The 20,721-nt window shown below is 37.7% G+C and overlaps 1 protein-coding gene across 1 annotated transcript in view; it reads right to left on the bottom strand.

Annotated features, from left to right (window-relative positions):
• The window catches only part of ADARB2 (adenosine deaminase RNA specific B2 (inactive)), a 1,046,420-nt gene extending 1,026,131 nt beyond the window's left edge, over positions 1–20,289 (bottom strand). Inside the window, exon 1 of the mRNA XM_063922155.1 lies at positions 19,900–20,289. Within this exon, the coding sequence (XP_063778225.1) occupies positions 19,900–19,996 (97 nt within the window). The 5' untranslated portion in view covers positions 19,997–20,289. The remainder of the gene's footprint in view (positions 1–19,899) is intronic.
• Between the last annotated feature and the right edge of the window lie 432 nt (positions 20,290–20,721).

Here is a 20,721-nt window from a genome sequence, read left to right as displayed (position 1 = left end):
ACTTGTAGTTCATTCATTGGAGAACTTTCAAGCTACACAGCAACAAAATCTCCCTTCAATTCTGATATCCTTTGTCCCCACAAGATAATGAACTTGGCACAGTTGTAACAGAACGCCCAGGCTTAAACATTTTATATGCTACACGCTCATCAATATACAGGGCTAGATGCATGATAAAATGGAGAGTGAAAAAGTGCCAGCCAATCAGCTCCTAACTGACATTTTTCAAACACAGCCTGTGACATGGCAGGTAGGACCTGATTGGCTGGTACTTTTTCACTCTCCATTTTATCACTTTCGCAGCGATGGTGCATCTAGCCCACAGTATGAACCACATACTCTGGTAGGCAGGGGCGTAAGTTATTATAATACGCCCGGAGGTGAAAAAGTTTATATTGCCCCCCCCCCCGTGGCCAAGTCCAGGTATACACTCACAACCACATATACACGCATACACGCACTCACATATATACAAATATACACCCAACCACATATACACACAGCATATATACACACACACACACACACACACACACACACACACACACACACACACACACATTATACCACTTATACACACACAGCCACATATATACACACACATAGCCACATATATACATACTCACAGTCACATACACATCTATACAAATACACACACACACATTGTCACACACACTGTCCCCCACCCTGACACTTTCTTGCATAAGATACCACTTCTCACCTGCCTCAGTGTAAGCATGCAGGAGCTGGGCAGCGGCATTGTGCGGCTGGAGCTGAAGCCGGGAAGCTGTGCTGTGGTGGTGCAGGAGCCGGAGCCGGGTAGCGGCACTGTGGGGCGGGAGCCGGCCAGCCATGATGTCATCAGGCTGAAGCCGGGTAGCTGCGCTATGGGGGGGCGGGAGCTGAAGCGTTGCGGTATCATCATCCTGGAGCCGGGCAGCCGCACTTCTCAGGGGGCGGGAGCCGGGGTGTCATTTGGGAGACGGGAGCCACAGGCGGACAACCACACTGTCGGAGGCAATGGAGAAGGTGCCCCCTTCATTGCTGGAGCCCGGCGGCATCCGACTCCATTGCCTCCCAGACTTCCGCCACTGCTGGTAGGCAGACTTTGCAAAGGAGAGTCTATTTTTTTTATGAATACATTTTTATGTGATTTTAAGTATATGTGGACCTTATGGGAGTATATGAGACTAAATAATTTTTTGAAGGGTTATGGATCAATAGGTCGACAGTCAGAAGGTTGACAATGTCTAGGTTTACACTAAATAGTTGACATGCACACGTTTGACATGGTCAAAAGGTTGCCAGGTTGACACTGAAATAGTCGACACATGAAAAGGTCAATGTGAGTTTTTACTTTTTGTTTTGGTGTCAAAATGTTCCTTTCACCCATGGACCCCCAATTAATGCACAGCGTCCCCTCATATGGCGCGCAAACTTTGGGCAAGGTTGTCTTGCTTCACTCGGCACAGGTTATTATGTCCAATTGCAGTCCGTGTGGATCGTAAAGTATGAAAAAGTCCTGAAAATCAAATAAAAATAAAAAAAACTCATGTTGACCTTTTCATGTGTTGACCATTGTCATGGCGACCTTTTGACGACATCAACCTTTTCATCATGTTGACAATATACATGTTGACCATTTGGTGCCGACTTATTTCCTGTCGACCTTTTCACTGTCAACCTATCATCCAGATGTCTTTTGAAGTAATGCACCAAATGCCCTCGACCCCACTTCTTTTTTGTACCAATCAACTTGAGGATATTACTACAAGGACAAGAAGAGGGTGCTGCAAGTGGGGGGAGAGGATCAGCAAGGGGTTAAAGCCACGAACGTTTGGAGAAATTGACAATACTGTAAGGCTAAGCACTGTTTGGAATAAAGGACATATGTTCTTATTTCCACTCCACAGTAGTACTGTAAGTGCAATATCTTGTGCGGATGAAGAATATCAGAATTGAATGGAGCGTTTTGCTGGAGAATCTTGGAAGTTCTCCAATTAATGAATTTATTTAAAAAGGGCATTGTATTATTTCTACATATTGAAGTAGGATACGGTTAAAACCTAAGGAGATCACGGTTGTTAATGACCTCAACTTGATATACCTTTTTTACTTTGTGATCTATATATTGCTGTGCACTGCAGTTGCAGGAGTGTGCAACACATTTGTGTACTAACGTGAGCCAAACATACTTCTATTCCTGAAACTAAAGGAAAGAGGCTGCCTAATGTGTGCTGTATTAATACAATATATTGTGTGGGGAAAATATCTTCTCCCATAATCAGATCTTATTCTGAAATATTTTCACTTCTGATAACATCTTGGAGTTTTGACATATTTATTGGTACATATATATTGGCGCATACATATTGGTGTTTGCTTTACTAGTTCTTTAAATGGTATCCGGATGGACGATTCACAGTAACTAGTCAATAGGTCGACACCAGATGGTCAACAGTCAATAGGTCGACAAGGTTGGTCGACAAGGTCAAAAATTCAATATTTAAATGGTCGACATGGACATAGGTCGACATGGTCAAAAAGGTTGACATGCAAATGGTTGACACGAAAGAGGTTTTCACATGATTTTTTGGGATAGAGTTAAGGCCCATACACACTGGGTGATTTTGAGCTGAAAGCAGCTCAAAATCGCCCAGTGTGCTGTGTATGCCCTGGCGATGAGTGCTGATGCGCGCCCCCGCTTCATTGCCGGAACCCATCATTCATCTGCTGGTATTACCAGCAGATGAACTGTGAGGTGGATGGCTTCCATAGCGTCCTGCTATGGAAAGCCGTTAACCCCCACTGACATCGCTGGGCAGGGGGAAATATCGTTCAGTGTGTATGCACTGAGCGATTTTCAGCCCAGCGATGTCAGCGATCATCGCTGTGCATACACGCTGGGCAAAAACAGGTTAGGCACTTGATGGAGGGTTAGGGTTAGGCTGTGAAAGGGGATGGTTAGGGTTAGGCACTAGGGGGAGGGTTATGATTAGGCACTAGGGGGAGGGTTAGGTTTAAAATTATGATAAGTATTACAGTTACAATAACACAAAAAACATGTGTGGTTTTGTGTCGACCATTGCATGTTGACCTTTTGACCCTGTCAGCCTATTGACTGTCGACCATCTGGTGTTGAGCTACTGACTGTCTATCTAGACACTGTCAACCTTTTAATCCATACCTCTTAAAATAATAATAATTGTATTTATATAGCGCTTTTCTCCCATAGGACGTTTTAAAGACAACAAACATTGTACAAGGATTTAGAAACACAGCAAGTAAAAGAATCCCAGAGAAATAATTAAAAAATGAAACGTAGAGAGCACGATAACCATACTGTCAGGTTGGTGCAGAAATTTGGGTAAAAACTTCCATGGGTTGTATATTTCATCCACAAGAGGTACCAGGCGAGGCAGCGATCTAAGGCGCACTTCATAGGATTACCCTGGGTGGAATAGGTCACGCTTAGAAGAGATGACAAAAAATGGGGTGAGACGGCCATGTTGGGCACATTGCAACGGTTACACTGTGAGAGGTGAGCCATACAGGGATCCAAGGCATATGTGGGAGACCTGGCATGTGTATAGTAGTATGATATACCCTGTATGATTCAGTCCACGTGTAGCACATCCCGCCCACTAGGGAACTATCCGAGGTAGAAGGTGATGTTGTATCTGCACTCTCACAATTAAATTAGTAGAAGTGTACTGAGTCCTAAACACTCATTTCGAAAAGGTACCCCTGTAACAATATATTTCTAATCTTCATCTTGATCGATGTCAATTACAGTAAATGCCAATATGCACATATTAATGGGGGGATATTGATAAGAATAGATTCATATATTCTCCCCCATGATTATATTGAATGGAATTAATGGAGTTGCCTTAGTTTATGTCATTAACCCATAATAATGAAGGTGCCTTCCTTCTAGGGAATATCCTATGAACATAAAACTTATAAAGGTGCCCCATAACCAATGAATCCCTGATGTGACAGGGGAATTAAGGGAGAAGTACTACCCCCTATCGTTGGCAAAATTTGGTTCCTGACCTAGTGCATCCAGGGATACTAATATAGTCCTTACTAATCAGTGTCATGGATATATTTCCAAGCCCGAATATTTCATAAGGATATTTTTTCTAAGAGATAAGTGAACAAATCTCTAGATTACAAGCGTTATGCACCATCCGGACAATAATGACACGTGGACACAAATTTGAATCTTTAAAATCACATTCATTATTCTTTTTGCACATCAATGTATGTTTTGTCTTTGTCATTTTAACCTCAATGATTCACTGTGGTCTATGACCTATATGCTATTTGTCTTCACATTATTTTAATGTGAATAAAATTAAAAGTAAATTTTTAAATATTTTCTCTTTGTGCACCGACAATACATCTCTTTCTTTCTTCAGAACTATCGGAGGCAACCATCTGGGGCGTACTGCATACGTTGCTGCTGGCTGGGTGTGCAAATGGGGGAGGTATAGCATACAGGCATAGCATATGGTGGAGTGATAGTAGTTGTCAGGCAAAAGTAATGCAGTAAGACTAACAATGATGATCAGTACAGTGAATACAAACTGAATAGTAAAAATTCAGCAAACATTTGTAGGCTGGTAGGCAGATGGAGGCTGGGATCTGGAAGGAAGCCTCTCCGGCATTGCAGCTTCCAGTCAGCAAAAGGAACGCCAGAGCAAGAAGTCCACCGCGGCAGGAAGGCCACCCATGTATGATACGTGTACCTGTTCACCATCAGCGAGATGCAGTGTAGGGAGTTTTGCGGCATAAAGGTGAGTCGCAGTGACCACTCCTACCAGGCCTGGCGCAGACACCACAGAAGACAGGAAAACGAGCGGTAGGTGGCAGCTCATCTGTGTTGGTAACCCTTGTTCTCAGCAGCAGGAGGACAGCATGGCAGTGATAAGGCAAAGTGTCTCCAGGGAAGTAGCGAAACGCCGGGCAGTAAACAACTTTTGTAATCCAGTACTAGTGAACCATTCACATCTTATAGTAGTTATCTATTTAGTAGCTTATAAAAAGGTGTGCTCTTATAACATATTCTGTAGCTTTCCAGCCACAAGGATCTCCATATAGAAGATAATATAGATGGATGTTAATGAAAAAGATGACCCAATCTCATTTGAACCTCATTTGAATTAATGCAGTCATGGCAGCTTGGATGCTCTAGAGTTGCATTACATTGGATAAACTGCTGCAGATATATTTTTCAGTAATGTTTGTTAGGATCCTGTTTATCTGGTTTGTTTAAAAGTCTTTGTTATACTAGAAGCACAGCTTTAAATAGATTTGTGTTAATTATATTTCAAATTGTGTCAGTACAGTACATGATGCAAGTGTGAGGTATCAGGTATTGCTGGCGTAGAACATAACATCACTTTTGCCTCAGGATGGTAGTTTACAGCTGCTCTTTATTTTTAATTGAACATGAGTACAGATACCTTTATGATTGACAAACTGTGTAAATTGAAATTTTTCTTTCATATAGTAAAACTGCTGTACATCTATGCAAATGGATAAGCTATAAATAAATGAAATTATTTCAGTATCATGTAATAGAGGGGAATATTTGTGAAAAAATGTATTTATAGGTAGTCAGTAAGAAAAGATGTAGTATTCCAAAGTGACCAATTAGATGTTTGTTTTCATTTTGAAAACTGTACTACTATAGAAGCGGAATCTGAATGGATACTACCAGTTCTATCACCTGTTCTGCATAGTTACCTAATGAATAGAAAGGTATTTTGAAAAAGGACGGTACTATGCAAGGTACTTAAATATTAAGTGCCTCTGTTCTCGCAATTTTTTTCATTTTGTTTCCTTATCTGAATGTAACAATTCATGTACTGAGCCAGCTGTAGTTTACACTGTATCATTTAATGCTGGTAGATTTTATGCTCTTGTTAACATACAATGAAGTAGGTGGGTTTTAATGTCATCAAATTCAACCTAATAGCATACTAAATAAGGGTACTATAGAATTATTTATTAAACTATGTCATTTAATAAACTGTGATAGTGCGCATCAGACTCCAGTCACACTTTAGTCAATCAGCAGCTCCATGTAAAATGCCCTTATCTGTGCCATTGCAGCTTAATGGATAACCTTCTAGATAGGGGAGGGGGTGGATTAAGTATAGTCTGAAGCAACTGATTGCACCACTATAATTGGCTGAAAACACCCCACTGACTTGAATAGGAATTTTCAGTCTATCTTGAGTTTCCCCTTAAGTGCTTCATTAGCAGCTGATTTTTGTTAAAATGTGTCATTTTATGAAGCCTGCACAGTGCACTTTCCTATCTACTCCAGACAGTTGGGTGGAAGGAGTATTTTTTCCCCTATTGCAGTTTTCGTAGATGGATAGCATTCTCTGATTGCCTACATATCTCATTTCACTAAATGTTATTTCAAGCCATTTAATGGCTAGCAATTAAACATTCATTTCAGCATCTCCACAGCTATAAAATCATACACCAGAACTTTGTTCAAAGGAAGAAAAGGGAGTAAAACTGGAGTTTGGGCATGCAAAGCTTTTTTTTTCCCTAAACTGGTTGCTTTTCGTTTGTCTCTCCTCTCTATCTAGTGTAAAATGTGTCTCATTCAATAGGTATGAAGAGACGTCTGAGTAGGCAATATAGTGTACACACACACATGTATATACTGTATGTATATATGGGAAGCAATCAATTTGCCTGCTGTTGGGATCCCGGCGGCCAGGATACCGACGCTGGAATCCAGACAACCGACATTGCCGACAGCTGGAATACTGGCTTACAGGGGCTATTCCCACTCGTGGGTGTCCACGACACCCATAGAGTGAGAACAGATCCTGTGGCGAGTGCAGCGGGCCACCATGCCCGCATGGGGACTTTTAGCGCTCGCCCCTCTGCCGGAATTATGGTGGGCAGGATGCCGCTGTCGGGATACTGACAGCTGGCAGCCCATTCATCGGGAATGCATATGTATTCCGTATATACAGTATATATACAGTATATGTATATATATATATATATATATATATATATATATAAAACACATGTTTGCACACTCCTATTTTTTACACAACCTGTGGGGTGCGTCCTTATTCCCCTGCTAGATACAGGGATAGATAAGAACAAATACAAGCCGAACTCTTTAATCACATCACCTCTCATAAATGGCAGAGAGATTATTCATTGATTTACATATTTTGCAATATTATCTCAGCAATACAGATTTTTTCACATATAGGTTACATTGGATATCATATGGCTTTTACACGTCATATAGCAACAACATGATTAATCTGCCTCGCAATGCAAAGCTTGTACTCATCCGGAACAAAGTGTCCTCAGTATCCACCCATGTAACATGTGATCTCTGTTGCTGTTTTACAACAAGTATCCATCAAAGTCCATAGTTATGGTGCCTTTAATTATGGTGTCTTTGGTTTTTATACACCTCGCGGTGTGTGTGTCGGTCGACTTCGGCTGTCATCCGCGCCGTTCAAGACAAAACACCTGTTCAATCTGACCATTGGCGTGCGTTCCACACCACTGCGCAAAAAATCAGCGGCACTCCAGTGGTCTTGTACAAGAGGCAAAAATTAACACCTAAGAAGACATTCCAACATTTCGAGGCTATTACAGCCTCTTTGTTCATGCCTTGACAAAGAGGCTGTAATAGCCTCAAAACGTTGGAATGTCTTCTTAGGTGTTAATACACCTTGCCTTTTTGAGTGCCGTTGTTTTTTTTACTTCTAAGTTTACTTACCACTGAGGGCACCCGTGGCAGTTGTGTTTTCAGTGGAGTGCCGGGCCATCCATCTATATATATATATATATATAAATATATATATATATATATATATATATATGTGACAATAGAGAATAAACCGCTTAGTAATTGTACTTAAGCTTAATTTGCTTATTTATGTACTCTGTAATTGGGCGATGCGGATCCTTTGTGTCGCCATGTAAATAAAGAATAATAATCGAAAACACAGTATACTGTAGTGATGAAAACAGGTCATGTATTATTTTGAAGTGCCTAATGAGAATCTATTGATGCAGCTCCTTATGCAGACCACATTAGAGTCGCAAGCAGTTCTAAATAAAAATAAATAAATAAAGATGCCTCCAAGTGCAACACAGATATATTAATTCCATCAAAAGTGAACGAATCCGGTAAGAAATTAGCCCAGTACTATGTGATGAAAAAAATAACATACATAACAAAGTAATGTCCAGAGGTCAGGAATTACATATTAGAGATTTCTTCTTGATTTGCAATAAGCACTCAATACAAAGAATAAAAAAAACATACATAGCATAATCCTGTTACATCAAAAAAGGTTTCCAAGACAATAGAAAATAAGATACACATACAGGATAAAATACATGTATGCACTTTTCTGACAACAGAGATAGCCAATAGCTGGACGGTACACAACATGGTTTATTGTGTCTCTGGATTAGTGACCATTACGTTTATGCAATTTACTTAGGTATATGTATCAAAATTAATTATCAAATCCATGGGCAGACTGTATGTAGAAGGATTTCCACCACACCTTAAATTGCTGCTACCGGTTATCTGGTAATTTTACATAGAAAACTATTTATTTTTTTGTAATTTTGATCTTTTTAATAACAAACACTATTAATCTTTAGAAACAGCACGCAGTGCTATACTATAGTGACTGAACATTGAGTCTCCCATATCCAAAAATCCAAAATACGGAATATTCCAGAATACGGAAGTTGTTGAGCATCAGATAGTGACACCATTACTTTCTGATGGTTTAATGTGCACAAACTGAGTTTAATGCAAAAAATTGTTACAAATATTGTATGCATTTTCCTTCAGGCTGTGTGTGTAAGGTGTATATGAAACATAAATGCATTATATGTTTAGACGTGGTTCCCATTCATTATGATATGTAAATATTCCAAAATACAGTACAGAAAAATCTGATATCCAAAATACTTCTGGTACCAAGCATTTTGAATATGGGAGACTCAACATGTATAATACATTCAATAGTACGTGCGCCACGTCTGAAATTACCAAGAACTTTCATACTGTATAGGCTAAAAAAATAATCTGGAAGTACTGCAATATGGATAACCTAGGTAAATATTTGAAACAAAAAATAAGGTTCTTAGTTATGAGTTTTATTTCATGGAGACCTCTGTATATAGGTTCCTCTGCTAATAGTTTGAAGAATGAATTTCTAAACTATTGGCTTTGATAGACTAAACAATGTGTCTAGAAACTTCTCTACATGCATATATGAATTTCTGTGTATTTTCTCAGAGACAGATTACTCAAAATGTTATAAGGTAGTATATAGGATTTTACACTTTGGGATCGATCCTATTAGCCACGATGACATTGCGGGTGCGAATCACTGCGGCAGTGGCCGCACTTTACAGTGGCCCAAATTCACACAAAAGTGCTTGCTGCCCCATAGGGCTCTGAGCACTTTGTGCGAATTCAGCCTGAAACCAGCCCGCGAATGGTGCGTTTACATGCCGCAACAGCACATTGCACCCTTTGTGGGTAATAGGATCGACCCCTTTGAGTCTAATCATCAGTAGTATGAGACAGGTTAAGATGTGTCACACTAGTATAATATATGAGTAAGGTAAAAATTTAAGGGCTGGTGGCACTGGTACTCTACAATCTCAATCTGCTGCAGCTGGGGAGAGAATAGAGAGATAAGTTATGGAAGATAAGTGAGAAATTTGTGAGAGAACAGAAAGTTTAGAGAAAGAAGAAAGAGATGAGAGAGATAGAGAGAGACAGAGACAGAGAGAAGATGAGTGTGATTTTTAAAAAAAAATATAACTAACTAGCAACCAGTCACATCTGACACCATGTGAATAACAACGCTTTGTGAGTGACTCATACTCGCTATTTAAAATAAAAGAACCGCAATAAATCGGAAACTGACTTGCGTTCTTTTTTTCTTTCCTTTGTTTAATTCCAAAATCAGACATCTGTGTTTTCCCGTGACGTGGAAAATATATTGAGAAAACTGAAAAAATATCTACAGTAAAATATGTAGGGAAATGTATTTGCATGTGGAATATATGGTCCATCTATATAAACCATCTATAATTACAAGTAAAATCAACACAACAACCAAGAACAATAATAGGCAATTATCAATAAACAGGTACACAAATACACATATGTATTTAAAATGCACATCATAAATTGTGTATAAAATCTCAGTCAGCCTGTACTACGGCAAAGAGAACTATGAATCTCAAACACCGGTTCTGTGAAAGGTAGAAGAAAGGCAATCTCTTTTCACCTGTGTAACAAAGAATGACCTCTGGAAGTCTCACATTTCTGGAGGCCATTTTAGCTGCAGCAAATGATGGCTTGTGTCACTGACACCCTTCCTTGCTAGAGTCACAAAGTTCTGCAAATAGTTAGGATTTCAGTGACAGCTACGTATACATATACATGTATATAGTGTATATATGCACACTAACATATGCTGTGTCTCTTTAAAATAACAATGATATGACAATATACCTAAAATAATAACATAGTGTATATGACTGGAATGCCATAATATTCCCAAATAATAAGGGTGAAATAATAATATTAATAATAATAATAATAATAATAATAAGAAGAAGAAGATGAAGAAGAAGAGGAAGCAGAAGAAGAAGAAGTTGTCTTAGGTTTTATAGTTTTGTACTTCGAAATTAAAAACTTCAGAAGTTTATTTGATTTGATTTTAGCTATACTGTCACTTGTTTCATTCTGTGTGATGAATACAATGCATATTTGCAAAGTGTTTAACGTATAGAATACACAAGAACTTATAGAATACACAAGCTGTGAGAACCAACATAACACAAAATTGACTTGAGTCATCAAGTGTCTGCGGCTTCTTTAGGGATGCTAATGCATTCTAAAACTGACTCCATTCCCACTAATGCATGTTCATCTGGGTACATGAGGAGATATAAGAAAGGTACTGTAACAAGGCACTAGCATCCAGGACATTTATTAAATACTGTATATAGTAAATATATAAATGTGCATATAGTTGAAATACAGTAAATAGAGATTACTGATGCCTTCACATCCTTTGTTATTGCATTCAGTATCAGTACAGCAGAATGTGTAGCCTTAATATGACAATGATGACCCAGTTGGAAGGTGACTGCTGTTGGCCTGTGTGCAATCCACTCATCTACTGATACCAGCATCACAGGGAGTGATCCGGCCACTCATTGGACACTGATACTGTCAAGCATCAGGATTCCCACAGTTTCTGCTTTTCAAAGGGCAATACTAGTTTTTATCACAGGATATTTATTATTCTAGGAATCATGTAAATGACAGTGATAATGTACTTACAAAACAGTTTGATTATACTTATTTCTCAGGGCAGGTATTATCATTAGATGAACCTAGACAATAGCCTAGGGTGACAATAATTAGGAGACGCCTAAATCACTGCAGGAGTGACATAATGCAAGTGACACCACCACTGCGACAAACCCTTACTGAGTGCCAGCCTTTGTCATGAAGGAGAAGCAGTCAGCAGATTCTCACATATACTGCTTCTCATTGTCACAGCAAAGCACCCAGTGATACCTTCCCAACTTCCTGCTTGCTAAGGTAGAACGTACTGGGATTGAGGTGCAATAGCTGGTAACTTCCGAAGAGAGTGGTAGAGTGGTGTCAGCTAGGATTAACCTAGGTCTTATGTCAGTCTGGTGGTTAACTAGATGGAAACCCTGTCTCATCTATTTGCTTACATTTCTACTTAACAAAATGGGGGTTCTAAGTATATACAGGGTGGCCATTCTTCCCCTATTCAGAGCCATCTGTAGGTTGATCTAGGACATGGGAAGTAGGATACCCTGGAAAAAAAATTAGTACAAAAAGACGCTGATAAGTGGAATACAGTATGGCGCTGTATAATGTGAAGACAGCATGAAAATAGACTGACAAATGAATAACAAGACTAAACTGTAATGAACAATTACCTTTATGGTGTTACACTAATGATAAAACAGCAATAAAATATTTGTCTGTTTTCTCACTGTTTTCACATTGCACAGTGCTATATACCCCCTTTTGGTGACTTTTTGCACTAATTCTGCTTTCCATGTCCTAATTAGCTACCAAATTTGGTGACATTCTGAATGTTAGATTAAACTTTTAGTAGGGGAAGTTTAATTATAGCCACTCTGTACAAAAGCAATAATATGTACTTTTTACAATACAATACAGATATGAAGGCACCATATGCCCTTTCTATGATACAAAGCTCCTAATGACTTCAATATCTGACAGGGTACACTGGAGGGGTGGGGTGTAATTTACAGCATTTGCAAAAGGGTGGTAGACTCAGCTTTAAAGCCAAGGGCTATTCAATTAGAGCCCGGTAAATTACTGTTAACGGGCATCAACTCATAGAATCCTGGATAAGTATCTTGAACTATAGGTTAATATGGCCGCAGCACCCAAAAACAGGATATTTATCAGTCTGAGATCAGGTACGAAAAAAAAATCCTTGTTATTTGCAGCCTGTGGGCTGTCTTCGAGGATAATTGAATAGCCTCGCTGCTTCAATTAGCCCATGGTAAATTACCACGGCTAATTGAATTCCCCCTATATATTATATATTAATTTAAATTAAGCAGATCAGTGGCTAAAACTACTGATACAATGAACAAACTAGATCTTATCTATGTATAGTATGTATGCAAGCAAGCATTCATCCATTGTAAGCTAGACATGGCAAGGACACATTACCTGCATAATTGTATTAACACAGCATTATCTTATATCTGCTATTTGAAAATATAAAAAAAAATAGAAAACAAAACACACCTATCGATTATTCTCATTGTCTCATGTAATCAATGGTTAAAAATGGAATTTCATATGACTGCAAATATGAATTAAACAGACAACATATTCAAAATAAAACAGAAATGTAGAGAAGAAATGCTACATCGAGGTATACATTTTATTTCCTATAATAGTGTGAGACATAATCTAAGCACTGTGTTATTAAAACCTTACCTATTTATAAAGTCAATAATAGCAGTGCCTGAACCCTACAGTCTGTCTACTCTATACCATATGATTCTGCATAATGATATGTGGAAAAGGTTAAGCAGTCGAAATTAAAAACTAACTGCAGGGTGGACTGAGAGGAGGCAGTGTCTGTTTTACATGGAAAAGCTTGTACTATTTAAATTTGCATTCACGAATCCCGCATTTAAATTCCAAATTTAGGTTCAACCATCAGTGCTAATGCCCTTGATGCAATCTTAAATTGCTGTCATTACACGGATCACTAGAAATTGGATGGTGGATAAAGGATTAATCGATTTAATTTTATCACCAAATCCAGCCCTGCCTCTTGAGCTGTCAGCAGACAAGATAAGAGGTGCACATCTTGAGACATGACACAAACCTGTCATAGTAAACAGTTTGGTCTGAAACCACAGTTGCGATGAAACAAGACCATTTATTGCTTTGGCAGAGTTGGGAGATAGAAAAACCAGGCTGGTCCTTTTATCTCCAGCCTTACTGTAATCTGTCTCAGTGTTATGTGATTTCATACTGAAATAGTCTTACTTTTTCAAGCCAAATAATCCACTCTTTTATCTTCACTGTCTGTTCTTTTTTTAAATTTAATTGATAATATTTATTATTACCTGTTTTGTATTACATTGCATTTCTATTTTATATTATATCTATCTTTTTTTTCCCATTAAATATTATTTATTTTGAATGTTATGGCTATTTTTATATTACAAGCACCCAGAAAGCTTGCTGTACATATAAAACTAAATAACATTAAAATACAACTATGTAAAAAAATAAAATAACAAAAAACGTAAAGCACATCTATCAGATTCAGTTTTGTTTGGCAGACACAAGGGATAACCGTACACCGTACAGGGCTATGTTTATATGATCGCTCTACTGCCTATCTCATTTTATACTTTGATAGAAAATGTTTTAATCAATGTGTACAGCCACGCTGCTTTTTAAAAAATAAATGTGTCTGCTGCACAGCGGGCACACCTACTACGTCAACAAGAAAATTAAAATTATTTCAAAACAGTATTACTAATAGTAAGAGAATAAATGAAATAAAAAATAAATAAAAAAACAGGTTAGCACAAAAACTAGATAATTAAACTTGCCAGGCCAGGATGACACAATAATGCAAGACATATGACAGATACTGATGTGGGGGGAGATGTATCAAAACTTGAAGAGAGATAAAGTACTAACCAATCAGCTTCTGTTTTTTTACAGGCTGTCGGTGAGATGTAATGGAGTCCCAGAACGCCGTAGGTGCAGGATACCTTTCGCTCTCGGACATTTTTTTAAAGGGACAATCACTTCCAAGGCAAAAGCATGCCTTGTAAGGCATTGTCCCTTTAAAAAAATATCCTAGATCGTCCGGCGACCCGCACTGCGATCTTGGAACTCTATTGCATCCTGCCGTGTGTTTGAAAAACGTCGGTTTGGAGCTGATTGGTTGTACTTTATCTTTCTCCACTTTATCTTTCTCCAAGCTTTAATAAATATCCCCTACATATTTAAAGTTTACCTAGCATGTCTACACATACTGAATGCAGACACTTTGTTGTCTTGGTCGATATGCATGTGATTACGTCTGGGGCCTGTTGGAGACAACTGATTTTTCAGGTAGTCCCCCGCATCCCTGGAAGATTGGGCACTCCTCCCTCAACTCACCAACTTTTTAGTTAAGTGGGCAGAATGAGGAGACTAACACCGGAAATCCACGGTCAGTGCAGAGGGGGCAAGGCCTAGTGACTTGATTCTATGGCAATCGTGTCATTTTGGCCCTGCGTCTATTAAAATTGGCAAGATTCCCAGCAGTTTCCCACTAAGGGGTGGGGCTTAATTATGCAAATCATCTGGTCCCGCACCCATCATCACTGCCCACCTGCATCTCCACTCTGGGCTTCTCCCAGAGATGTAAGAACAAAAGTAGGTAAGTATGTACTGCTTCATATCAATTCACTAGTTGCCAGTGAAGTAATTAAGACTTAGTGGCATCACTACCTCCTAGACTGGTTGGCTGTTTTCTGAGTTATAATGTAAATGGTGACTCTTGCAAACTCTGCTCTATTCCATCCCAAAACTAACTTTTCTAGACGATAGACTGGATAATAGTAAATTATAAAAATCATTAAAAAACACAGATTCTTTAGTCAAATGCACTGTTTTAAACCTAAGAATTCATAATTCATCTTGTTTTGACTTCTTTGAGATCCATACTGAAAAATATTGCATATTTTAAAGTGCCTTATGTGCCTCATATGTTTGACTTCCATTTACTCTTTCTAAAAATGTAACTTGATAAACTGAAAATGAAAAAAAAAAAAACTTCTAAAGTATTAAAAGTTGATAGAAAATATTTGGTTTATCATTAGTATACCATATGCCAATGCAATGTGCTTCATCAGCTGTCAAGTATTTGCTGTCAAAATAATACGATCTTAAAACAAAATGTTGATATATGTACTGTATTATACAACTGTCAATATAATGAACTTATCAACTTGTGTTTGTGTCTATAATACTGTCTGATGGAATAGGGCATTCTGGGAAAAAGGTCCTGACCTTGAGTGAGATTGTGTTCAAAATTTGGGAATAAAAATTTATTCTTTCCTTATTTTATTTATTTGTACAGAATTTTGTTTGGTCTTTATTTATAAACCATAATTTCATTTGAGCTTTATAAGTGCTTGTGAAATGACATTAAGTGATATTTCTATATACTGTACAAAACAAAGGTTTCATTAGACAGTTGAAATCATCTCTTTAGACAGTTAAATAATGACCTGGCTAATTAGTATGCTGAACTGTCTGAAAACTAAATACTGACCATTCCGATGACTGTCAGTTGTGTATCACACTATGGATTTTGTGATAAAGGACATGTGACATTGCGCATAGAAGCCAATTGACACTCATGACAATCACTGGCTAGTGCAACCATTTGATTAACTTGGGATCTAGATCATAGTGGAACTTCATTATATGTCACTGATTGCCTCTGCAATAATACATCTACGTAGACATACACAAAAAAGCATAGCAGGATATAAAAGTATTTGACACCACTATTGTTTTTGATATTACTTTGCATTAAAATTATATAGCAGTCAAATGTTGGCAAATGTATTAAACCATGTATTTAATCTAATATATCCAGTTCAAAAGCCTTTTACACATACATTTAAGCAAAAAGCCCAGTATACAGTAGTTGTATAGTTTCAAGTGTCATAGTATTTCTGGAGGACATAGCTAAGGTTAATAGTCAAAATGCACACGTTAGCTAGTATGCAGGCACCGATATACTGTAACTTAGGTATGTACAAAGCACTATGCATTATATATAGCAATATACATACACTTGTGTTGTATGTAACAGTATACATTACTGTACGTACTTTTGAAGAATGTTCTTGCAATTACAAAAACATAACTTAGAACTCACACATGTACTGTATGTATAACACGTACGTGTTTATATATATTTACACTTCTCATACAATTTTATTTTTCTTTACCATACTATACTCTCCATGTTTTCTTGCTATTCCTTGAGACATGCATATATGTCAACTTAACACTAGACCACTGGCAAATACCTTAGGCATAGTGACAATGTTGCACATCATTGGTGAAATGTTAAAAAGCTGTTGATCCAAACCATTATTTCATAGGAAATTATTGTCCGGTGCCAAAAATAATGCAACAACGTAGTTTAAACATATTGCACAAACTACACCTTAAACTTTTTATTGTACTAATGAACTGATCAACTATGGCCCAACACAATGGCCCTCATGCATTACCATTGTGGAATGATGCTAATTATTATTATTATTATTAATTTTATTATTAGTATCATCATAGTAATGACCTAAATGTACAGTCCTGTGACCAAATACCCTGGAATCATGAAATGCAGTCTGTATATCACACAGCATAGCGACAGCAGTCACCCTACTCTTCTACAAAAACAAAAGTTAGAGGACTGGAAAACCGTTGTTTGAAGACACAGCGGTGACAGCAGTAATGGAACAACTCTCCTAATCGTATGAGCATTATTTTATTGTTAGAGCTGTCAAGTCCCCATACTAGGTAAGATAATGACAGCTCTGACAAGGAATACAGCACATGCAGATGTTGACATTCCAAAGGATATTTACACTTAAGTCTGCAGACATATGAATGGCATACTTCTTCCTCGGAATTTAATTCAGAAACATATGGGTTTATGAAAGAGCGATTTGACTACAATATGTTACCATAAAGTGGTATAATCAGCTAGAACTCCACACCTCAGTGCACATGGGAAATTTAAATTTCGATACTGTAACTAAATGCTCAGCACATAATATGATCAGAAAATAACACATTTTTAATTCAGGAAATTTTACACAAATATTTTTGTCTATTTACCTATTCATAGTGCATGAAAAAAATTACCTATTACCGATCTATATTAAATAACATCTAAAACTACTACATACAGAAAAATCTGCTTTTACGGAGCAGTAGACAACAACTTTTTATGCAATACGGACAAAGAAATACATTATATTAAATACTATATCTAATATATTCCTTAAATGCAGTTTAGCAACTACGGCATGGTGACACTTAATTTAAAAAAACAAAACATAGTAGATAAAGACCATTGGCCCATCCTGTCTACATTTCACTAAAATTAGACAAAAATGTATGTTTATTTAATATTGTACTATTTTACTAATATTCTTTTGTCTCAAAATATTATTTTGGAATCACGATCGTCAATAAGCAATCTCTCAAGATAGCCATACTTACTGCGATACATTACCATTCATTGAATTAAATAAAATCTATTATTTTTATGCTGCTGCAACTTTTTAATTAGTGCGCAGTATGCAAAAAAAAATCAAAACCCCAAACTCCTACATTTTCCAACATATAGTTTTTATACATATATTATATGTAAATAACCATAGCTATCCCTTAAAATTGCATAGAACACGTTTATACCTAATGAGGATGGCAGGTGGACCTGCTTCATATAATTAGGAATTACAAATCTAGCGGCAAGACCTCAAAATTATTGAAGGCTCAGTATATTGTATCTAGTACAATAGGTCTCATAATCATGTCCATTGAGTTTTTAAAATGTATAAATTTTTAAAAGAAAAACTTGCATTCATAGTACCGATATATATATTTGTTAATGGTATGGTGTGTCAGTCATTTTTAGAAAAATTTAATTTTCTCATTTTAAAAAATTGCATATTCTTTTTTTCTCAGTTTGCCCTGCCTGTTTTCTTTTTAATTTGTGTTTTTTTTAGTTGTTTTCCCCCCTAAAGTTTTAAATTCCTCAGTACATCAAAGAAGAAGCTCTACCTTTTAAGCAATCTGGCATTATTGCTGGTGCAGAAACAAACAGTACAACTAATTGGTGTGAAAAACAATCAAATTATATTAGCAGAAATAAATTATGTACTATTTCTGAGTTAGATGAGCTCAGAATGAAAGTAATGAGGAACTGGAGTGACTCATAACTTTGTTAGAATAGATCATTTGATGCAGTAATTTATAAGTGTCTAACTGAAAGGAAGAGGGTGCTTTAGTTATAATTTGCCTTGTAAATTGTACATTGTTAAGTCTTGCTTTAAATAAGGAAATAAAGTCACTTGATTCCCACAATATTATTACACAAAGCAAGTTTAGTTTGATAAGCATTTCTAGAAGTTTAACACAAATGTGTGCACCCAAAATGTTCTATCACCCACTTGTCTTGCAGAGATATGTATCATTTTCATGCAGATCATACTGAGAATTGCACCTTTTTATTTCTAACAATTTGCTCTACAATAAAGCAATCAAAGTGGTAAATTATACATTTTCACAGGTTCTTTCTGTATCTCTAATCCCTAAAAAAGGTTTCTATTTTAGCACATGCATAGAAAGTACATTCCAGCTCAATATATGGAAGACGACCCTAAAATAAGTTAAAATCTTCACTTTTGGGCCTGTACACAGATTACCTGGTGTCCCATTTCACATGAACTATATCAAGAAGTCTTCATGTAACTAGACTAGTTACATCTGAAACTTGTATGTATTATACCACATAGTATCCATTGGACAGTAAGCATTACCTTCATATAAATATTATTCTGGCACATTTGTGTCCCCAGAAGAGTTACAGTATGTCATCAGGGGACTTCATGCAACAAGAAAGTTCAAATAACAAGAAGAAACTGCTGTTTTATCACTCTAGCTAATACCACTAGTCTTACAGTATTCTCCTACATTAATATATTTTGTTTGGCTAAAAACTGCTGTAGCTGCTTGATGCCCCTGATCTTATGCAGGAATAAACAGTACATAACACAGACAATATTGCTGATATAGGGTAATTAAAATATATGTTTAAAGAATAGTTTTAGTTGGCTGCTGGGTGTATAGCTCTCCCACTTCCAGTAAGTCTGGTCACAGATGTATATTTTGCTAACATCAGGAAGAGTTTGCATGTTACAAGAAAGAGGCATGTCTGCTCCTCCACTTACTGCTGTGTAGAACTGGCAGAGATCATGTGCTAAGTGTCTGTGACAAGAGGAAAGCAAGCTACAGACAGGCTAATGATTCTCATCGGGGAGGGAATGAGGCTACTGAGAAACATGTTGTAGGACATTGATCTCTACAAATCACTCCGCACTACTGCTGTTACATCCTCTACAAAGTGCAAGAGGGGTAAAGAGGTTCAGCTATTACACACAGCATACAGGTACAGCAGTAACCCTTAGAAATGAGCAGATGAGTCTTACCTTTTCTCTTAGGTCTCCTTCTTCTCCTTTTAGACTTGAATTTGAGTTGGTTACTTGGACATCCCGATGCCCTGCTGCTTGCCAGGACTGATGCCATTGATGTAGTGCAGCAGAGTGCAATGTTTGCAGAATAGTACCCAATTTGCCTCTGCTAATGGGGTTTCTCTGCCTGCTTTGTATACCTCTGTAGCTGCTGTGCTTTATCCTGCTGGATTTTGTTCTGGCATGTAGTCAGTTGCTATTAGCTGTGTTAAGTGTCTTTTATCTTCTTTGCATGCTTGGTGCGCTGCGTGGCAAGGCACAGGCTTCTGGATCAGCTCTCAGTAATGCTGCCTGCCTCTTAGCGGGGCTGCAAATGCTCCCAATCCACTTTTTGCACCTCTGCTAGTCGTTTGGCACCAGTCACTTTGAAGCCAATCATGCAGGGAGCCTGCCTACTTGCTATAGCAAAGTCTAATTGGATCCAATGAGAGCTGTCTCCTGGCTCTGACATCAGCACCAGCAGTCAGTACTCTGTATCCCCTGTCAGCCTGCACATTCAGCTCCCATTTGGACTGACGGATATGCTGAGGAGCTGATAGCAGGGAAGGCAGGAGATGCGCTGTGGGGGCTGTATAACTATATACTGCTAGTGTATCTGGGGGGATCTGTAAGAGCGCACGCTACAATGTATCTGGCTGCCTCCTGCAATAAGCCACGCGGGCACGACCAGTCTGCGGACCTTGCCTGCAACTATTTCACAGAGCAAAGAGTTTTTATTAACTAGTTTGTTTATTAATACAAAAATGCTTTTATCTTTCATTATAATAAATATGCATTTTG

The sequence above is a fragment of the Pseudophryne corroboree genome, chromosome 5 (genome assembly GCF_028390025.1).
Source record: "Pseudophryne corroboree isolate aPseCor3 chromosome 5, aPseCor3.hap2, whole genome shotgun sequence".
Lineage (NCBI taxonomy): Eukaryota > Metazoa > Chordata > Amphibia > Anura > Myobatrachidae > Pseudophryne > Pseudophryne corroboree.
Note: the sequence above shows the minus strand (reverse complement) of the source record. Positions and strands in the feature narration are given on the sequence as shown.